Below are 20,567 nucleotides of genomic sequence, written 5' to 3' on the forward strand. Positions count from 1 at the left end.
TTTTCATCAGGAGTCATCATCTGGAGGAGCGCTCGGCTTGCGCCGTGTTGATGACGGCTCCAATTTGGATGAGTGTCCGCTCCTGTTTTCATTGAGTTGTTGGTCACACATGTTGCACGACAACAAGCTTCAAGATTAATATGGTATTTATTTAGTTGAGATGACTTACCAAGAAGCAGAAGTAACAAGATGAATGCTTTGATGGTCATTGTGATGCCTTTCTGCCTCTGACGACTCAAATTAAATGTGATTGCGTCCTGTAAAAATGGTGAGAAAAAAAACATTTCAAGATGACTTTCAGTTTTTTTCCAGAAATGCTCCATCTTTTCTCAAAAGCTCCTTGATCTTGCATTCTTATGCTGTATTGTTAGAAGTACTGCTGGACTGTGTGTGAGAGGGATCACGTTCAAACAGGTGTCAATATTTACACAATCCACTCAATAAGATAATCCACAACAGCCAAACCACTTTTTCTTCATTGTTCTACCTTCAGCTATGGAAAACAAACAAGTGAGAACAAATTGAGACGACCGAAACGCGGTCACCCCACCAGTATCTTGGACCAAGGCCCCATGGGTTTCCCACAGCGCGGCCAGGCGAGGCAGAGCTCAAAGATGCCGCAGCGTCCTGCAAGAAACTGGAGAAGCTCACCCAGATCCACAGGTGACCTCTGAGTTGGGAAAAGTATACATTGAAGTCTGGAAAAGTCTCAAGTATCCAAGCTCCTCCGTCACTTGGGACTGAGCTTTCATCCAAAGACCCTCATTCATTAAAGCCATCAAAGCCTGGTTCTCTTCTAATTTTCCACAACCAAAAGTGACAATTGTCCTCTTGGCCTTCAAAAGTATCCTTGACAAACATTGAGCAACCTCTGCTCCACTCCTCCCCTCAGGTTAAGGAGTACAGGTGTAGACCTGGACAGCCTCCAAAAGCACATCTGCAAGCTTCTGCCAACTTCCGTCTCTGCAACATCAGCCGCCTGCGCCCATCATACCACCCAAACAGCCCTTGCTCACTCCCACAACACCCGTCACATTTCATCCCTTTTCCAATCAAACACATTCAAACACTTGCTCTTCGCACATTGAGGGTCCTTCATCAGCTTGCTCCTTCTCATCTTTCGGACCTCGTCCGCACCGACAATCCCACTCGGACTCTCGGGGCTCCCAGGTTATTGGTACTCAAGTACAGGGAGTAATGCCAGTTTTGACCCAAGTCAAAAGCAAGGAGTTTTCTTCCCAACATTAAGCTTTGGTCAAATTTGGATCTGCTCTTGAAGATGGAGAAAGTACTCACCACTCTCAGTCAAGTAAGTTGTTGGATATCCCAGGTGGAGCTTAACAAATCTATGCGTCGGTGTTGCGCTCCCACGTTCTATGTGGTCTTGTAACTGCGAAGAATCTGCTAATAAAGAGCGGAACCAAACTCTTGACACGCCCTCATTAAGGCAAGGCCTCAATTACCCCTCCTCCTCCTCCTCCTCCTCCTCCTCTTGCTGCTGCTGCTGCTTTGACATTGAGCGTCTTGTCAAGGAACATTTTTTTGCAGCCTGCAATTAGTCAATAAGATAATTGACGTCATGTTGAATGTTTCACAAACCGAACAGGTTACGCACTGGGAAATTACCATCTGATTTGATTTAGAACAATAGAAATGTTCCCAATATTCCCTTGGAATATTTTGCTAGTCGGCAATGATGCCGAGATGACGTCAGGCGCATGTTTTTCAATGCTGCGATGGCTCAAGTGTCCACCGCCTCCACATCCTCAACAACATTCTGTCATTGGTCGCTATTGACTTGAGATTGGTGACAGTCGTACTGACTAGATACCTTCCTTCCAACATGCACTCACTGGATACTTTTCTTTGAGGTTTCTTCCTGTCCGAGGAAGTGACTGGCTAGTTCTGATCAGTATTACTTCCTGTCGCAGTAATTGACAGACTCGTTCTGATCAAGGTTACTTCCACTTTTAAATACTTACTCTTCCTCCTCCTTGTCTGAGGAACTAGCCAAGTAGTTTTGTCCAAGGTTACTTCCTGATCTAAAAAACTGTCTGACCAGTCCAAGGTTACTTGCCCTCGTAGGAACTAACTGGATCTGTTCAGTGTTATTGCCCTTCTGAAAAACTGGCTTACCAGTTCAAGGTTACTTCCTGTCTGGGGAAGTGACTGTCTGGTTTGGGTCAGCCACCAAACAAGACAAGCACAGACTGCAATGCAATAATAATAGACAAAAAGATAATCGGGACCAACCTCCCATCTATCAAATACCTATACCTGTCCAGGACCAGGAAACGTGCAAGTAACATCTCTACAGACCCTTTTCACCCAGGTCACAGTCAGTTCGAACTACTCCCCTCTGGACGACGTTACAGAGCGCTGTACGCCAAAACCAGCAGACACAGACACAGCTTCTTTCCCCAGACTGTCGCTCTGATGAACTCACACCACTCAGAGTCTCAGAGACATCACTGGGCAATAATATCCTGTTCTTGTCACCTAAATGTTGTTAGTCACCTGAATGTTGTTAGTCACTTAAATGTTGTATAGAGGCTGAGATCAACCGGAGTCGAATTCCTTGTTCGGCATGCACAAACTTGGCCAATAAAGCTGATTCTGAGTAGTTTGGTTACTTGCCCTCTTAGGAACTAACTGGATCTGTTCGATGCCCATCTGAAAAACTGGCTTATCAGTTCAAGGTTACTTCCTGTCTGAGGAAGTGACTGAGTAGTTTGGTTCAAGGTTACTGGCCCTCTTAGGAACTAACTGGATCTGTTCAGCATTATTGGCCTAGCTCAGTGGCCTAGTGGTAGAGTGTCCGCCCTGAGACTGGAAGGTAGTGGGTTCAAGCCCCGGCCGGCTCATACCAAAGACTATAAAAATGGGACCCATTGCCTCCCTGCTTGGCACTCAGCATTAAGGGTTGGAATTGGGGGGTTAGATCACCAAATGATTCCCGAGCGTGGCACTGCTGCAGCTCACTGCTCCCCTCTCCCCCAGGGGATGGATCAAAATCACACGGGGATGGGTTAAATGCAGAGGACAAATTTCACCACACCTAGATGTGTGTGTGACGATCATTGGGACTTTAACTTTTTTAACTTATTGCCCATCTGAAAAACTGGCTTACCAGTTCAAGGTTACTTCCTGTCTGAGGAAGTCACCGAGTGTTTTGGTTCAAGGTTACTCCTGACCTGAAAACCTGACTGACCAGTTCGAGGTTACTTCCTGTCTGAGGAAGTCACCGAGTGTTTTGGTTCAAGGTTACTCCTGACCTGAAAACCTGACTGACCAGTTCGAGGTTACTTCCTGTCTGAGGATGTCAACAATTGGCTCTGCCCTTGGTTATGTTTCTTTTTCCCCCTCTTTCTCAGTCAGTGACCACCCGCTTGCGTTTATTATTTCCTGTATCACTTCCCATCAGTCTGTCTTTGTCTGCGCTCTAATTGATCCACTTACACCGACAAGCTGTTATCACTGTGCGAAACTGTCTTCTCTATGCAAATGCTATGTGCACAATGTGGTTGGGTAACAGCGCATGACGACAAAGCTATGATGATTAGCACCTTAATTATCCACGCTCAAGCATCGGAATTGTAAGGTGTGGCGTTGGTTTAATTGCAGCTGTACCGAAATAACATACGCGTACACTCCTTCAGACGGAATGATTGTTGCTCAGAATATTTTTTGTCCTTATATAGCAACTGAATATTGTTCGTCATTGCAAGTACACAAAATGCTCTTGAATGTTATCAATGAACTATTTGTGAGCTCTATTGTTGACGATCCGTGTTCGCCTCCTTAGTGACGATTTGTCAGCATTCACTCTCTGTCTGACTTCGCAAGTTTTCCTGAAGGAAAGACCAATAGGCGTCCCAAAATTCTCCGGCCAGACTGCGGCTAAACAAACAATTTGTCAGGCTGACCCGCTTTCTGGTAAACTCGTGGAAAGAATCCTTGACTGGTTGAGGACCTTCCGTCTTCAATAAGATCAATTCTTCGCTCCTATCTGGCGCCGCTTTAACGGACACTCATTTCCTATTGTAGCACCAAATATTGAAATATCCTTTTGAACGCGGGGCAGTGAGTCATACCCAATGTTCCCTCTAATTTTTCATGTATCTGGGCATAGACACAAGCTCCCTGAGCAAACTGAGGACTACAGTGAGCAACATCAGGTCGCTTCGGGGGGGGGGTTGCTAATGGGACGTCCAACGCTGCGTGTTCGTTTCGCTTCGGGGGGTGGGGGGGGGGGTAATGGGACGTCCAACGCTGCGTGTTCGCTTCGCTTCGGGGGGGGGGGGGGGGATGTTTATGCGCTGGATAGATTTCTTGTGCGCTGAGAACGTGTGGGCAGTGCGCGATTGCGCACGCTCGCAGCTTAGAGGGAACATTGGTACCTCTCCAATTCATTGTCCTACTTATTCCGTCAAGTAAGACAGAGAAATACGCTTGTTTTAGACTCCATTTTTTAAAAGTGACCCTGACTGATTTCAAGTTGCCGTGGCAAAGTTTTGTGACCGAGTCGAACGAGCATTGAGTTTGATCAATAATGGATAGCTTGGTTGGACTGGTTGATCAGTCCTCCAGCCTTCTTTTTTGTTGGCCCTAGAATGAGAATGAGAAGTTGTTTGCTAGCTCCACACAACAAGTCTCAGGCGTGGCAGATTCCTCATTGAGCGAATGCATGCTTTGAAGAAGGAGGCCTAAGACGGCTCTTTTTCCTCCTTACTTTGCTCCCATTGAAAATCACTTTGTGTTGAGTTTGAGGGAACTGCTTGGGTTTACCCAATTTGGAGTAGCCCACCTTCAGCAAGGGTCATTGTTTGCAACCCTGAAGTGCTCCATAGACGGGACATGACAGGATACCTCAATGTGGGTGTGTCCCGACTTTAGGAAACTGTCAAAGACCGGATCCTGAGAAGCTCAGGACCCACGAGAAATCAACAACGTAGAGACCCTCAGGAACAGGCGAAAAGTGCTCCTTAGAACAGTCGAGAAGCCGGTGCGGCCATTAGCGAAACCTGGTGTCATGTACCTCCTGGACGGGGTTAGGCCCTGTTCTCCTCTCATCTGTCATAACTGGAAACCTGAAGTACTCGTTTTTGGAATACCAGAGTATGATGAAAGCATGTATTCGCGTTTCCCTGTGAAGAGAAGGCGATGGACTCTGCCTGGGGCCTTTTTAAGATTAAAGATTAAAGATTAAAGTCCCAATGATCGTCACACACACACCTGGGTGCGGTGAAATTTGTCCTCTGCATTTAACCCATCCCCGTGTGATTTTAATCCATCCCCTGGGGGAGAGGGGAGCAGTGAGCAGCAGCGGTGCGCTTTTGTTGATTTCTAAAGAACATTTTGGCCTTGTAATTTTAATGTGTGGAATAAATAGTCAGTTTACAGTCGAAAGCGATTGCCAGGTTTTTCACCTGACATGAAAGATTTTTGGGAAGTGTTGCTCAGGCACTGGACGATGACCTTTTTGACAAATTGGACCGACCGTTGGCCATTGTACAATGTCAGAGCCTACTTATAGGAAGCAAGCTGGCGGCACTTGGGAAACTCATTGCCAGTGCCAACCGGGCCACTCCATCTCCAGCACAAATAGGCAATTCAGAGCCACCAAAAACGTTCAAAGGGGACTTTTTGGGCTCAGCCCTCACCGTACTGACTGCCGCCCCCTTGTGGTCGACTCGGGACCTGGCCAACCTGCATCAACTGTCGCTGCCTACGTCAAGCGGCGCCCCCCACCCTCAGGCTTTTATTAAACACCCCGCTCCCCTGCCCCTTCCAAGAAGTCTCAGGAAATAGTAGGGCAAGTCCAACCTGTTTATGTGTACAAAGACAAGTGCCGACATGCTACATAGGAATGTGTGTGTGTGTGTGTGTGTGTGTGTGTGCATTTGATGAGACGTCACCAATAACACACAACACACGCACACACACAAACATTACTTGACTTTTGCTGGCCACAATGCTCACAGTTGCTAATTCATTAGCAATCAACAAAAATCCACAAATCTTGTGCATCATGTCCCCTTTCAATGTCATGGCGACTGACTGACACACACACACGCGCGCGCACGCACACGCGCGCGCACGCACACACACACACACACATTCCAGTGTGATTGCACGGCATGTTGAGACGCAAACATTTCAACATTCTCAGTTGAGGTTGCACACACAAAAAACAACACACACGTGAGCAGACACACACACACACGTTTACAATGGGACACGTTTGCACAGGCCGCAACCCCGGAAGAATTTTTTTGGGGCCACGTGATGTCACTTTCGACACGACTTCAGCGCAATCAGTGTCTAAATGCACATAAAGCACGTCCAAACAAGGCGGCCTGCCAGTTGTCTTTCGAGAACTTGGAGTGCGCGCGCGGGCAGGTGAGTTGTGGTGCAATTGACGTCACGCGGCCGCTTTTGAATTTGGCCACGGCCACATGCGTGCGCCAATGGGAAGGCACGCAGGCACTACCCTGCACTGTGATTGGCCGCTTCAAACACACACGCACACTCTGATGGGTAGTTTGGTACCAAAGTGAACTTTGTTTGTTTTATTCTTTTCTTTTCCCACAAGTAGACACAAGAAAAACAAGATTTTGCACAGCTGTTTAACAAAAACAAAACAAGAAATCAAAAGGTGGCAGGAGCAAACCACACGCTACGCAGGCGCGTCCATGTTGATTGACAGCTCATGCAAAGGTCAAACGTCACGCTAGCAGTCTGATGAACGTGCGTGACCTGTGATGAGCTTCAGTTTTTTTCACAATAAATACTCAAGTGCGCACACGCACACAAAGTCATTTCAGACTCAGTTACAAAAACATAAAAGCACTTTTCCCGCCAAAAGTCACAGTTGGGCCCGCCATCCACCCTTGCAGTTTTTTTCATCAGCCAGTCTTGACACAGTGTGGAGGGAGGGGTGAGTACGGTGGGAGCGAGGCGGTCGCAAGGCGTGGCAAAGACGACAAAGACAAACAAGGATGGGAGGAGATTCCCGCCACGAAACCAAACAAAGCGTCCGAATGGTGGCGAGCGTCCAAATTGTGGCAAGTGTCCTAATTGTGGCGAGCGTCCAAATTGTGGCGAGCGTCCAAATTGTGGCGAGCGTCCAAATTGTGGTGAGCAGCCGTGTTGTGGCCGGGGTCCTAGTTGTGGTGAGCATCCAAATTGTGGCGAGCGTCCATGTTGTGGTGAGCGTCCATGTTGTGGTGAGCGTCCATGTTATGGCCAGCGTCCGAATTGCGGCCAGTGTCCGAATTGCGGCCAGCGTCCAAATTGCGGCCAGCGTCCGAGTTGTGGCGAGCGTCCGAGTTGTGGCGAGCGTCCGAATTGTGGCGAGCGTCGTGGCTTTCCCGTGATGCGCGCACACCGCTTCCCCAACGGAGGCGTCTCGGAAAAGCCACAAGGGCCCGTGTTTGGACCATAATCTCCTAAACACACACACACACACACGACTCACTTTCATCACATGGCATGACGGACGTCAAAGCCAGGTTCAGGCTTTGGCCTGCCCTGAGGCTCCTGGCCTGGCAGGCTTTGGACTTTCTGGATTTGCCAGCGCTGTCAAGATTTGCAGAGGCAAGCGCAAAGCGACATCTGTTTCTAATTGCAGAGTGGCTCGGGAACGCACCGCCGCGCAATCCATCTCGCAAGTTGGACACATGGAAATGACGATGCCCGTTGCAAACATTGCGGCCCGTTTCGCATTGTGAGGTGTCCCCCTCAACACAAACTTCTCAGCTGCCACATCTATTTGAATGGTAACCACGGCAACCAAACTGCCTTTCCTAACCAAATGACGCGCACTCGTGTGTTTGACAGACTTACCGGCAGTGCGTGCAAAGGTCACTAGTATGGCGACTCCACCCTAAAGGCACACACAAGAAACACAACAAATGAAATGACATCATCATCTCGTGTGTAGCAGAATACGTTTGCTGGTGGGTGGCTTGTGGGGGAGGGTCCAGCTTTTGACAGCCCGGGGCGCACACGCCACCTCTTGCAACGGCCGTGCAAGCTCATCTGCATTGGACGCAATACTAATGCTCTGTGTGTGTGTATATGTGTATGCGGCTGAGCGGCAGATAGCGCGCCTGTGCGGCACTTACGGAACTTTCTGCCGGCAGTACAAGACCAAGCCAATGGCCACGCCCAACGCGGCCAGGATGGCAATGATGATGCCGGCGATGGCGCCATCTGATAGGCCTTCATCCAGCGCGCCCTCCTCTGCGCAAGAGCACCGAGTGAGCACCAAGCAAGTTTCGGTGGGTCGCGGCGGAGGCAACCGCCGTCTCACCTTTGACGGACAGGTGGTGCACGAAGGTGGCGCTTTTGCCGGTGACGACGTTGTGCGCCTGGCAGGTGTAGGTGCCCGTGTTCTTGTAGACAGCCTGATTGATGGCGTAGGTGGCCGTCTTGATCTCCGTCAGCGTTGCGTTGAACTTCCAGGTGAAGTTGGCGGCCGGCACTGAGTCGGCTGAGCAGCTGAGTTGGATGGCGTCGCCCACCTCCACCGCGCTCTGCCCGCTCACCGTCACCGCCTCGGGGCCGACTGCAGAGAGAAGTTGCGTCGCTCAAACCTTCGCTCGCATCATTGTTGACGACGTAAGGTCGCGTGGAACGTCAGGTTGGCAAAACAAGTTGTTTCGAGGAAAAGCAACAAAATGATTCTGATAAGAAACAACTGTCGTCAAGAACCAAGAACAATTTCATTGGGGTCAAAGACATTTTGCAGTCCGAACAAATTTGTCCTGCGGACAAAATAACACTCACAGTTGACGAGCAGCTGGTAGGCAGCCTCCTCCGTGCTAACGGCGTTGGACAGGCGGCACACGATGCGGCCGTTGTCCCCCTTGAGCAACGGCGCCAAGCTGATCCAAGTGCCGTCGGGCGCCACCATCACGCGGCCCTCGTCGCCCGTCGCCGGCAGCTGCTTGCCGTCCTTCAGCCACAAGCGGCTGCTCACGGGACCTTCCGCCGCACGGCAGCTGAAGTTGGCCGAGCTGTTGCTGGCCAGCAGGACCGTGCCCTGGGCTGGCCCGCTCATTTGCACGCCCGACACCGGCTCTGCGAACGCAAGAGACTCGTTGTGGAGAGAAAAACCCTTCAGGGCAGAATTGACGCTCCCCCACACAACACCGGTCGAGCAGGTTTCCAGAAGCACAAAAGTTTACAAGCAGGGAAGGGCCGCAACACACCTAGCTGGTGGGCGCTTTGCGCCAGTGTTTGCGCCTGCGTATCTTTGTGTTTGGCTTTAGTCGACTCACTCATGACAGCGAATGAAACGCTACGCGAGGTGACGACTCGCTGGGTCTTGGCGTTGGCAGCTTGGCACGTGTAGTGACTCATCTGCTGCCACAGGGGGAGCCGCTCCACGGCCTGCAGCGGCAGCACAGGCCCAGTGTCTTCCATCAGGGTCTGGTTCTGGTACCACGTGATGGTGGCGGGTGGACTGGAGCGCACGGCGCACGTTAGGTTGAAGTTGGAACCGGCCCGCACAAACTCCGACTCTTGGGAAGCCGTGAAGGTGACCTCGTCCGGACCATCTGGACAATGCAGGGCTCGTGACACACTCAAGAGAGGCGCGTCACGTGATGTTCACGTCGTGAACACGACTGAAGCGCCTGCATCGGGGCGCTGACGTAGCTCGCGCTCGGCGGCGTGCTACTCACAGTGGACGGGCAGGCTGAAGGGGGCGCTCTTCTCCGTCTCTAGTTTGTTGGTGGCGTTGCAGTAGATGGGTCGTGTCAGGTCGGTGCGCAGGACATCGACAATGGTCAGCCGACTGCTCGCCTCGTCCTGATGGAGAAAGGCGAGCGTGGGTCAGAGTTGACGGGCGCGCCTAGTCGAGCGTCGAGCAGTGGGGTGACCTCCAACCTGTTGGATAGCAAGCCGTCCGCCAGGGACAACAGGCACGCTGCCGTTGAGCCAGGTGAAGTTGAGGAAAGAGCCTTTGGCGTTGCAGGTCAGGACCACTGTGCTGTTGTGCTCCAGCGCCTCAGCCATGTTTGCGGTCAGCTTGACGCCCGACACAGGCTCTGCGCGGCGAGTCACAGTGCCGTTAACGCAACGGCGGCTCTTCACTTCCCCCACTGTTGCTTTTTTCTTCCCCCACCCACCATCCTTCTTTCAACAAGTTCATTTTGTTTTCCCTGTTTTTGGGGCAAAGCAGGGTTGGACTGGCTCACAAATATTGATCGCTCAATCGGCTCGGCGTGAGTGGCACGTAGGTCTGGCGCCCATTGTCGTCATTGAATCAAACAGGTATGAAGAGAAACACCGAGGAAATATCATCGCATGGGCCCTCAACGCCTGAATCACGCGCAGGAAGTGATGTCATCCTCATTTGGACACAGGTATGCAGGGAGTGAGAACGGAGGGAAAACGATAGGCACCGGGACATGCCCCCCCCCGCCCTTCCCCCAACACAGTGGCGCACACACACCGACACCACCCCTAACAGGTGGCCGCACCCTGACGGCTCAACGGCGGAATGTTTGGAATTGCAATGCTGCCAAAGCACAGCGATCCCTCCGCCCAGAAAAGGTTCCCCGTGGCAATGGAGCGCTCAGTGGCAAACGTGCCACCTTTTCATCTGCCCTGAAACAAAAGCCTTTGAATGGCTTTGACCACAACACAACATGACGCCCCCACCACCTGATAACTTCTGAACATGTATGGAACAACAAACTCTGGACAAATTTGTATGGCACTATTTTCTGTGCAAGATGACATCCGCGAAAAAGCCTGACTTTCCATGGGATAAAGTGACACAATTCACATTGACAAGTTCACCTTTGAATGTGATAAGGCGCTAAACTTTTTTTTTTTTCTTGTATAGACGTTGTAGCTGTCCATTCAAGAGCTTTGAGCTTTTGGGTGCGACGACCAATAGTGAGCCCAAGCAACCCAGTCGCGGCGACTCACCGAGCACGCGCAGCTGTATCTCGGCGGTCTCGGTGTCGCCTTCCTCGCTCAAAATGTTGACGCTGAAGTCTCCGCTGTCGGCCGTCGTGAGCGCGCTCAGCGACAGCGCGCCGCTCTTGGCGTCCACGGACGCGCGCCCCTGGAAGGGCACGTTCACCTTTAGTCCCTGGGCCCCCAGGGTGGCCACGTGAATCTGCTCGCGACCGTCGTTGAAGTTCCAGATGATGAACAAGTACTTGGGGGACTGCAGGAGCGTCCGCAGGGTGACGTTTTTCCCCACCACGGCGTCCATTGGGCCCGGTGGGAGAATGTCGCGAGCCTCCAGGCGCTGCCATTCTGCGGGAGGAGTGGAGGGCAACCTCTATCTCAGCCGGAGCGAACCGCACGTGGCGTGGTCACTCACCGGAAGCGGATTGCTTACCAGACAGGACGAGCAGGAGCGCAACAATCGTCGTGGTCAGGGTCGTCGTCATGGTCGTCGTGGAGCTCGGAGGGAAATGCTGAGCCTGATCCTCGCTTGCTCGTCCGCGGCCACACCCAGCCAGGTGAGACCGCGCGTGCGCACTCGGCAGGGGAGGAGGGGGTGCGGCCTCGCCTGGCAAACGTCAAAGCGTCCTCATGCTTCTCTCAGTGGCCTTGCAGAGTACTGCGACTGATGGGTTCGTCTTGTCACGTGATCACAAACGCAAACGAGACCAATTGCGAGATGAGACGTCTTTTACTTCCAACCACAACGTCGGCATCATAAATATGGAGCGTTGTTATTAAGCTTATACTGTAAATAAAACCAATGCTACATGTTAACGGCACTGGGAGCCCTGCAGCTCCTCAACCAATGAGCAGAGGTCGGAGGTCACATGCAGCCAGCTTCAGTTTCCTGCTTTTTTTATGCTTTTTTTTTAGGATTTCAGTGTAAAAGCTTGAATACAAAGTGACATTCTGGTTCTTTTGTTTACAAACATTCCAAGCTTGTCACTTTTTTTTTTTTTAAGAAACATTTGTTTTCTTGAGGTAAACTGTTTAAGTCATATAGTGTGTGCCTTTGTGTCTTATTGCAGCACAGCCCCCGCCCCAATTGCCCCACTCAGGTTCCACATACCAATATGGTACAAAAGCTGCCGGTAGTGTGCGGGAACACTGAGCGCTCACGTGATGCGGAGCGGGCTGAGTCCACTCTGACGAACGGCGCAGTGATGTTAGCGTTGGGGACGCTTGCTTCGATCTGACTCATCAACACCGGGACTGTCTGGGCGCTGACTAATTGCGGGCGTCGGGAAGGAACAAAGGTTTGGGCGGCACTTTGGGCTTGAGAGAGACAGCACGGCGCACGGCGCTAGCGTTACCACGCTGCACGCAGACTCCCTCGCTGTAACTGTGCTGACGCGTCAGGCAGACCCGCGGGGCCGGGGGGCCGCTGCTGCTGGTGTTCATTCTGGCCAGCAAACGTTGCCGTGGCGGCGCCCCCCGCTGGTTGAAACTGTGATGGCGTGGTAGGCCGCCGCCCATCTCAACGAGGGCGGGACCTCCGGGCTGGACCGGAGCCTCCGGGATCATGGCGTGTTGGCGCAAGATAGCGCCGTTAGCATTCAGCGGCAGCGCTTGAGTTGCCGGCTGCCGGTTGCCACGGTGATGGCTGCGGTCCAAGCCACACTGATGAAGATGATGGTGAGGATGCCCTCGAGAGGTGGACGTCAGGACCCTGATGCCCCCGTCACCCTGGGCGCTGACCTGCTGGATGTGCCTCAGAAGCTCATCCAACGCAGACACGTCCGATGCGTCAGAGGATGGTTGGCCGTTGCCACGGAGATGAGGGGGCGGAAACACAGACGGAGACACGCAGTCAGCAGTCGTCACCGCTGCAAAGGAGGCGGGGCTGTCCGCAGAGGAGGCGGGGCCATCTGGCACAGGGAATTCTGAGCTCGTCTTCCGCCAAGGGAGTTCCGGGCCCGAGTTGGCCGTGGGAAGAGCCGACAGGTCGCTGGCCGCCTGCCGGGATGGACGACAATCAGAATTTGAAATGCACCTTTGAACTATGAGGCGGGCCTCCAAGTCGAACGCAGCTCATCATCTTTTTTTCCTTAACAACTGTGACTCAAGTCAGTGCCGCCTACCTGCGTCAGGCCAACTTGGGGCTCGGCCTCAGCAAGCCGGTGGCACGCGGTCAGGGCATCAGTTGCTCGGCCCTCGGGGATGAAGGATCCACACGTCTCGGGGCACTGCGACTCGACCGTTTTGTCCTCCTAAGGGGTACGAAGCTGGCGTCACACGTTGCTGCTCGCTTCCTGTTTGGCTTCCCACTCACCTTGGGCGCGGTGGTGTCCAGGAGTCCGCTCAGCTTGGCAAGCGAGTGCAGCGACAAGGCGTGGGGCAGCGAGGCCTCCAGGTCTTTGTCCAACTTCCCCTTCTGATGGGCGCCGCCGCAGAAGCGCGACGCCAGAAGGCCCGACGAGGCGGCGCCCAGCAAGAACGCCAGCAGCGCGCAGGCGATCAGCAGAGTGTAGTGGACGCCAGACGCCGAGTCTTCATCCACGGCTGCTGCACCAAGCACGCCTGAAACCAGGCGGCAGGCACCGTCAAGCGCCGAGCCACACGCATGTTGGCCGGCTGGCAAAGTCATGCATGCCTGCACCTCATTTGGGTTTTAATATCTGTTGCTTCTCAGAACCTTTTACAGCGACTCAACATGGGCTCCCAACGTCACTTATCGTCTCAATCACAATCGTGAAAAAGCATTTTTTGACATCAAAATCTTAGTACCGTTTCTGTCCAGCGGAGGCGCTGTTACTAATGGGACGGCAGCAGTGGAAGGCGGGCCTTACCGTAAGCCGAGTCGGAGGGCGTTTCCCGGTTACCAGAGGCCGCCGAGATGACCGCTGCCCAAAACACAAAAGGAGACCTTTATGTTTTGTACACTCCAAGATCAAGCACAAGGGGGCGCTGCATCTCACCTTGACACGGGGCCATATTGGAGTGGTCCCCCTCGATGTCCTGCTCAAATCCCGCCCTGCCCACAAGACTTGGTCAACGATGCGCTCCAGTACATGAAAATGCCATTCGTCGGCCAGGAATCAGGCAGTCGTGACACCTACTTGAACCCGGGTGCCATGTCAGCACACCTTCCTGTCCGCAGCCAGATGCAGTAGGGGTCCCGCGAGGCCAGACACGCCCTGGGAGACAACACGGCAGAGCAGGGTGGGGCGGGGCAGGGAAGGGCAGAGCGCCACCACCAGCTCTATTGTGAAAGCTCCCGCACTCGCCTCTGCCTCGCAAGCGTCAAAGCTCACCTTTTACAGGCACCGTGCCGTTGGCATCGGCTGAGCGGCACGCGCACCAGACAGCTGCTGAACGCCACAAACAAGGCGTGGTGCTCCTTGTCCAGCTCCAGGCCCAAAATCCTGCGGTCCCCCTCCCGGACACCAGGGTCACACCTGAGGATGTTTTAGATCCGGACACAAGCGCCTTTTTACCATGTTTGGCTTCGGTTGGGGTCAGCGGTTTCGGGCAGCGGTGCTCACTTGTCGGGGTCGTATACGTCAATGTCCTCCAGGAGTTTGGAGCCAAAGGTGTCATGGGGAAGCGTGGCAGCCAGAACCTTAGCCACTCGGCCGTCCTCGGAGCCCAAGAACACCACCGTGCGCTCCTTGTGCGGACCCGCCGAAACATCAGCCACGATCTGCGTCAGCTTGAACCTGCCGGTGGCGGAGGCTAGTTAGCTAACCACAAGACTCGAGGCGCTTATCGGCCGCCATGAACTCCTACAAAAGTTCAACAAAATAAAGGTCTCAACCTCGGCTCCTACCTGCTGGCGGTCCTGGTGTAAAGTGGCCGCCGGTTGACAGCAGGCACGGCACCGTCCATCAGTGGAAAAGATTTGATGAACGCCAGCGTCTCGTCCGGGAAATCCGCAGAAGATTTGAAGTTGGCGGCTGGCCCGTCGCCCGCGCACGAGCCGGGCCTGCAGTTGCACATTTGGAAATACTAGTTGGAAAAAGAAATCCTGGCGTTGTGAAATTACTTTAGATGTCCAACATAAATTAGCCAATTAAACTCAAGGCCAGTGAGCAAGGCCCTCAATTGACCTCACCGCGGCTCGGGCACAGCGTCGTCCGCCACGGCCATCCACGCCGAGTCGCTGCCACGTTGCTCCTTGAACTTGCCTCCAAACACTTTCTCCACCTCGTCCATGTAGAACGCGCACACCGCCGAACCCGGAATGCTGCGCCACGCAAAGTCGCTCAATTCCTAGTTAGTCGCCGCTAGCCGAGCACGGAGCCAGCGGTTTTGGTTAGCACCCAACCATTAGCCTAGCACGGACCTGTTAGCCTGCGTGGTGAAGACAGCCAACACGGCGGGACGTCCATTGATCTGCAGAACGCCGGTCAGTGATTGGAGCACATCAAAGTAGAAGAGAGAATCTCCGGGAAGAGAACAGTTCAGGCGGGCCTGGCAAGATCGAATAGCGGTCTGGACTTTTGGCCATATATCCGCTCGACGCTACCCGTTTTCGGTCACACGCACAGAAACACACTTTCTCGTATGTATCCTGGGCTCACCTTAAGGAAGGAGGTCCAGTGCTTGTCCAGGACTCTCGGCGAGCCGCCGTTGTCATTCTTGCAGACTCTGGCCACCCGAGAAAAGACAACCTGGCGACAGGCGCCCGGTCACGGCGTCCGGTCACGGCACCAGATCGGCAGCAACCGACGGACACATACCTTCCCCAAGGTGGTGTACTCCGCCGCGATCTCGCTCAGGAAAAAGTAGACGTGGCTCCCGTAGTCCACGGCGTGCAGGAAGCGAGGCTCTGCCGCACATTAGCGTCATGGTTTCATATCTGACGTCAACTATTTGTCATGTCGGCTTGTAAGATGATAATGTCACGTTCAGGTCATGTGGTGGTGATGAGGTCATGTCACGTGACAATGTCTTGTGCTGTCAAGACGATAAAATATGATGACGTGGGATGTCGTGTGGAAGATGTAATATGACGTCAAGTGCCGGTCAGGGAATGATGATGTCACGTCTTGACGTGAGGCAAGGACACGCCGACCCACCTCGAAGCCACTTGGAGTCGTACTTGACGGTTCTGAGGACGGGCCGGCCGTCTCCCAGGCTGCGGTAGATGACGGCATCGCTGGCCAGGAAGTCGGTCACGGTGGCCGAGTAGAAATCTCCACCTGGGTGAGGGTCAGAGATCATGGACGGGACGGGCAAAACGGCAGGAATGCCGATGGACAGGTTGAAGTTACCGGCGAATGTCCCGGCGTTGGACTGGCTTGACTCGAAGGGACAGCGCGCCTGACCCGGCAGGTCCGAGCCCACCTGTTCCAACGTGCTCGTCTGCCGCGCAAAACCCAAAAGTCACTGCCGCCGGGTGGCGCTTCGGGGTTGCCGAGGTCACGGCGAGCGGCTACCTTGTAGTTGCGGCACGCCGGGTTGAAGGCGTTGGTCCCGCACACAAACAGCGTCTCGTCGTCGCGCGGCACCAACACTTTGATGTAGTTGTAACACTCGTCCTGACAAAACGGCCGTTAGCATGTGGCTAAGACGAGCTCAAGACGAAGCGCACAACATTGTGGAACTCACGCCGTCATTCCCCCGCACGGCGCACTTGCTCACGTCGGCGGCGCGCCACGTCAGCGTCTGCAACACAAACGCACGTGCACGTTAGCCTCTCCTGCTGCGAGAGAGAGAGACATCGGCCGGGGGAACGGATCCCGTACGCAACTCACCGTCTGAGGTACGAAGGCCTCAGCTGCCGTCGTCAGGTTTACGGCAAACACGTGATCCCTAACACAGAAAGCACAGATGTGAGCGAGTGTTTGTGTGCCGAGTCAGCAGCAACACTCGCAAGCGTGAGTGACCTGGCGGTGATGAAGAGCATGCGGTTGACGCGCGTCATCCTCTGGAAGCGGAGACCCGGCCGGCCATTGGCGTCATCCCGCAGCAGACTCGAGAATACCGGCAAGCGTCCCGACTCTGACGGACGACAGGCCACATGGCAGTTGAGCCGCAAAGAAGCGCGACGCGCCCGGCCGACTCACCGTCCAGCAGGCTGATGGCTTGCAGGTCTCGTGGGAAGGACGAGGCATGCAGGAAGCAGGAAGCGAGCAGGAGCAGCAACGGTGGCCGCTCGCCCAGGGCCATGGCGTGGGGGCGGGGTCACACGCTCATCAGCGGCGGCTCGGACCAAACAGCAAACGGGAGGCGGGCCATCTCCCGCAAGCCAGTGATTTCTGTATACTGGAGACATACGTCAGAGTGTGTTTTGTGTGTGAGAGGGTGTGACAGCATTTCAATCGTCAGTGTGGGGACAAACTACTCGGCCTGGCTATCGATTACAAACTTTTGTGGATTGGATTCACAAGAGACCGATTCGGTTCCCTTCCGTCGTGGGGTTGCCATGGTAACAGCCGCGGCTCGCTGGGTGACACGTGAGAAAGCGCAAACATTTCTAGAATGTCAGCTAACAGGAAGTGTGAACGGGGCAGAGGCCTCGGTTGGCTAGCTGGTCTCCATGGCGACTGTCCAGATCGTTCTACTTCCTGGTGACTTTGTTGACATCCCTCCCTCCCTCTGTCGTTTCATGGTAAAAAGAAGAAGCCCGCATTAATCTTCTGGAGCTCATCTGCTGCATTAGCGGCGCACTCGCGTCAGCTGTGCCATCTGCTTGCGGTAACTCGCGTCCCGCTGACCTTTGACCTGCTTTTTACTCATCGGGACACAAGCGACAGACGTTTTTGGCCTGCATGCCCCGCTGAGCACGGTGGGTATTAGCGGGAAACGTGGGACGAGGATGAGACAGCGAGGTTACATCTAAACCTGAAAAAGCCCAACGGGATCCGATTAACTGAGATGTGACGGCGCAGCGGGACCCCCAAAGACCCCACCTCCACTCCCACGCACACATACAAAACGACGTGCAGGACTTGGAAGCTAATCCCCGTCTGTCTTGAGGTCAAATCCTCACATGACTAAAGTGGAAGAAAGAGCAATCAAGGTGGAGTGAAATCGTCTTTGATTCGAATTCTTGATTTTTGCATTAATTTATTGTCCTTTCAACCGTGCTGCGCGCCGCCATCTCGACGCGAGCAGCGACAAGGCGAGCGAGCGCTTTCTGTTTTCAGCCAATAAGTCTCACGATTGTCCAAGGATTCCAAAGATGTGACTTGATTCCACTCATAGGAAAAAAAGCGAACGATGCATTTTGCCGAGCCGCGAGAAACACTTTGAAGGAAGGGACTCCCTGTCCGCCCGCGACAATCCAGGCAATGATGACTCGGCGCAAACTAAGTCACATGACATGCAGCCTGGCAACCGGTTACCGGCATAGCAACCGCCCACCTGAGAAGGAGGGGGAGGAAGATGAGGAGGATGTGGAGGAGGGCTAAGCACAAAGATGTTTGGATTTGCTCGCATCGAAATGGAGCTAAGTGGCCAAGCGAGGTCAGGGGTCACCTGCGCCACCGGCGTGGCTCCACTCCCACACATTGCATAAAATCAATAAATGCTTTTGCGGGTGGAGTTCATTCATTTGCGGCAAATCTCAGAAGCCTGCTTTGCTGATTCTCTCGAACTTGCATCAAGTGAAAGACGACGACATTTGTCAACAACGGGAAGTAAGCAAGGAAGCGAGGAAAGAGGGGATGGAAGAGGACGAAAAACAAAGGAAGGCCGGGAAGGAGCCACTTAAGCTAATTAATGGATCAGCCCGCGCATGAGAATTGAGCTGCTTAAATCTTCATACGCACGCGCGCGCGCACACAATCATCAATGAGGATTTGTAAGGAACATGGAATCTTTCAGCAACACACCATGCCAAAACCTGGTGGGGAAAACAAGCAAGCGAGGGAGGAGGCGTCTGAGACCAAGCGAGCGAAGAAGGAAGGACCAAGACTAGGAAGGACTTCCTCACTAGGAAGGAAAAAGGCAAAGAAAGAAAATTGTCTAAGAAAGTGAAGGGTGGCTAGAAGGGAGGGAGGGAGGGAAACAGGGAGGGAGGGAGGAAGCAAGGAAGGAAGGGAAGGAAGGAAGGAAAGGAAGGAAGGAAAGGAAGGAAAGGAAGGAAGGAAGGAAGGAAGGAAGGAAGGAAGGAAGGAAGGAAGGAAGGAAGGAAGGAAGGAAGGAAGGAAGGAAGGAAGGAAGGAAGGAAGGAAGGAAGGAAGGAAGGAAGGAAGGATGAGAGAGTGCGAGAGAGGGACCAAAGAATGCGCTGCCTCCATGTCACCAATGTGCCGGCCTCTCATGGTAACGTCAGTGGCCCCGCCCACAAGGGCTGATTCCTTCATCGTGATCGGCCGAATGACGGCAGCGGGAAGTACACACACACACAGGCACACACACACACGCACACATAGCAGAGGAGGAGGTTGTGGGTGGTTGTCAAGGGATAAAGAGTGTTGGAAAACGGGGTGCGACTTCAGGGGATTTCATCCAGACAGACAACCCACCTCCGCTATGTCAGTGGGGGCACGGGGTTTGTGGGTAATTAAGGCAGTCAGGGGAAGTTACTAGTGCAGGGTCAGCCACGCTGACCCCCACCACACACATTACTTGGCTGCTGACCTTACCAAGCTTCCTGTGATGCCCTGACACGTGAGAAAGGGGAGTCCACATTTGGACTTGCGCTTCTTCCCTCCCCTCCAACAAGTGCCTAAGTGGCATTCCTCGGGGCTTCGAAACCCAACCGCCAACCACACGTCGCTCATTCTCCCCCTGCACTTGATCGTCGCATACACACGTGCAACTCACTGACAACTCATCGACCATTCAGAGAACAAATAAAAGCCCTGCCTTCTTCCTCCATACAGGTCCAATTTAGCTCGTGTGTTCCTATTTTACGGCTGTTTGTTGCCACAAACGTGTGACTTTGTGTGTTTACTCAGAGCATCTCCTGTCACCCAAGCGCCACAGGAAGCTGATGAAAAACCAAGTCAAATGAAGACACTGATCTCAATCAATGACTTTGATCATTGATCATTCAAGTCTGACCAATAAAACATTTGGGAGCTTACAAGTGCGCTTCATTACTTTCTTCCCTAACAGACGCACACAATAACACGTTTATGCTGTGAAGTATAACCCGCCTCCTTATAAGGTCATGGTCAATTGACCTGTAAAACAAAACGCCTACTCCTTACTGAGGACGCGAAGTGGGCTGACCCGCACCCCTCAATGACGTCATTAAACTGGCGTGACGTCACTTGGTTGACAGCTTCGCCGAGTATGATTGACAGCCTTCTAAACGTGTGGTTCCTTCCACCTTCACACCGGTCGAACTCACCTCTGCGCGTGCACGTCCCCCGCAGCGAAGCATCGGGCGGGCATGCAGGCACACACGCACAGCTACACCGCTTGCAAGGCGCTTGGTAGTCCACGAGCAGGTTTTCGGCGCGCGAGCACGATCCAGCGCTATCGAGCGCCTCGACGTCACGATAGCAACAGGGAGCGATAAAGACGCCCGAAAAGCCGCAGGAAACGGAGCGGCATCGGAAACAAAAGGTGCCCGCAAGTGATAATCTCTTCAGACCGCCACCCGGCGTCTCCCGGTACAGGCCACGCCCCCGATACGCACGGCCAATTATAGGTGGCGACGACGGGAGCCCGACTCCACCCCCTCTGAG

General features: G+C 53.5%; 2 protein-coding genes across 3 annotated transcripts; both read right to left on the reverse strand.

Moving 5' to 3' along the window:
- Nucleotides 1–6,615: 6,615 nt before the first annotated feature.
- Nucleotides 6,616–11,524, reverse strand: LOC119130225 (carcinoembryonic antigen-related cell adhesion molecule 1-like). The gene is made up of 10 exons (XM_037263976.1): nt 11,369–11,524; nt 10,948–11,283; nt 9,898–10,058; nt 9,693–9,819; nt 9,288–9,566; nt 8,794–9,087; nt 8,318–8,572; nt 8,130–8,247; nt 7,849–7,888; nt 6,616–7,451 (listed from the first exon to the last, which is right to left on the reverse strand). Exons 1-9 carry the CDS (start codon nt 11,418–11,420, stop codon nt 7,870–7,872), a joined length of 1,641 nt encoding a protein of 546 aa, XP_037119871.1. The 5' UTR covers nt 11,421–11,524; the 3' UTR covers nt 6,616–7,451; nt 7,849–7,869.
- A 122-nt stretch (nt 11,525–11,646) lies between these two features.
- LOC119130138 (semaphorin-6D-like) lies at nt 11,647–20,511 on the reverse strand. 2 transcript variants are annotated; one of them, XM_037263801.1, is made up of 21 exons: nt 20,228–20,511; nt 16,989–17,187; nt 16,809–16,923; nt 16,677–16,734; nt 16,531–16,587; nt 16,359–16,460; nt 16,194–16,284; nt 15,999–16,121; nt 15,660–15,748; nt 15,501–15,590; nt 15,263–15,390; nt 15,032–15,163; nt 14,747–14,902; nt 14,463–14,636; nt 14,232–14,375; nt 14,037–14,114; nt 13,896–13,951; nt 13,767–13,817; nt 13,250–13,497; nt 13,059–13,187; nt 11,647–12,933 (listed from the first exon to the last, which is right to left on the reverse strand). In XM_037263801.1, exons 2-21 carry the CDS (start codon nt 17,089–17,091, stop codon nt 12,205–12,207), a joined length of 2,853 nt encoding a protein of 950 aa, XP_037119696.1. In that variant the 5' UTR covers nt 17,092–17,187; nt 20,228–20,511; the 3' UTR covers nt 11,647–12,204. The 2 variants fall into 2 exon arrangements, with proteins under 2 accessions (XP_037119696.1, XP_037119695.1); XM_037263800.1 differs by having other exon boundaries at nt 13,767–13,820; nt 20,228–20,510.
- Between the last annotated feature and the right edge of the window lie 56 nt (nt 20,512–20,567).

The sequence above is a fragment of the Syngnathus acus genome, chromosome 11 (genome assembly GCF_901709675.1).
Source record: "Syngnathus acus chromosome 11, fSynAcu1.2, whole genome shotgun sequence".
Classification (NCBI taxonomy): Eukaryota; Metazoa; Chordata; class Actinopteri; order Syngnathiformes; family Syngnathidae; genus Syngnathus; species Syngnathus acus.

Excerpts from the sequence above, each read along its gene's own strand:
- LOC119130225 (XM_037263976.1), bottom strand. The coding sequence starts at position 11,420 with ATGACGACGACCCTGACCACGACGATTGTTGCGCTCCTGCTCGTCCTG. Across the intron at positions 9,820-9,897 it reads GACGGCTTGCTATCCAACAG|GACGAGGCGAGCAGTCGGCT; the intron begins GTTGGAGGTCAC and ends TTTCTCCATCAG. Across the intron at positions 8,248-8,317 it reads GCACCACCTGTCCGTCAAAG|AGGAGGGCGCGCTGGATGAA; the intron begins GTGAGACGGCGG and ends GCTCTTGCGCAG.
- LOC119130138 (XM_037263800.1), bottom strand. The coding sequence starts at position 17,091 with ATGGCCCTGGGCGAGCGGCCACCGTTGCTGCTCCTGCTCGCTTCCTGC. Across the intron at positions 16,461-16,530 it reads CCGTGCGGGGGAATGACGGC|GACGAGTGTTACAACTACAT; the intron begins GTGAGTTCCACA and ends CCGTTTTGTCAG. Across the intron at positions 13,188-13,249 it reads TGGACACCACCGCGCCCAAG|GAGGACAAAACGGTCGAGTC; the intron begins GTGAGTGGGAAG and ends CGTACCCCTTAG.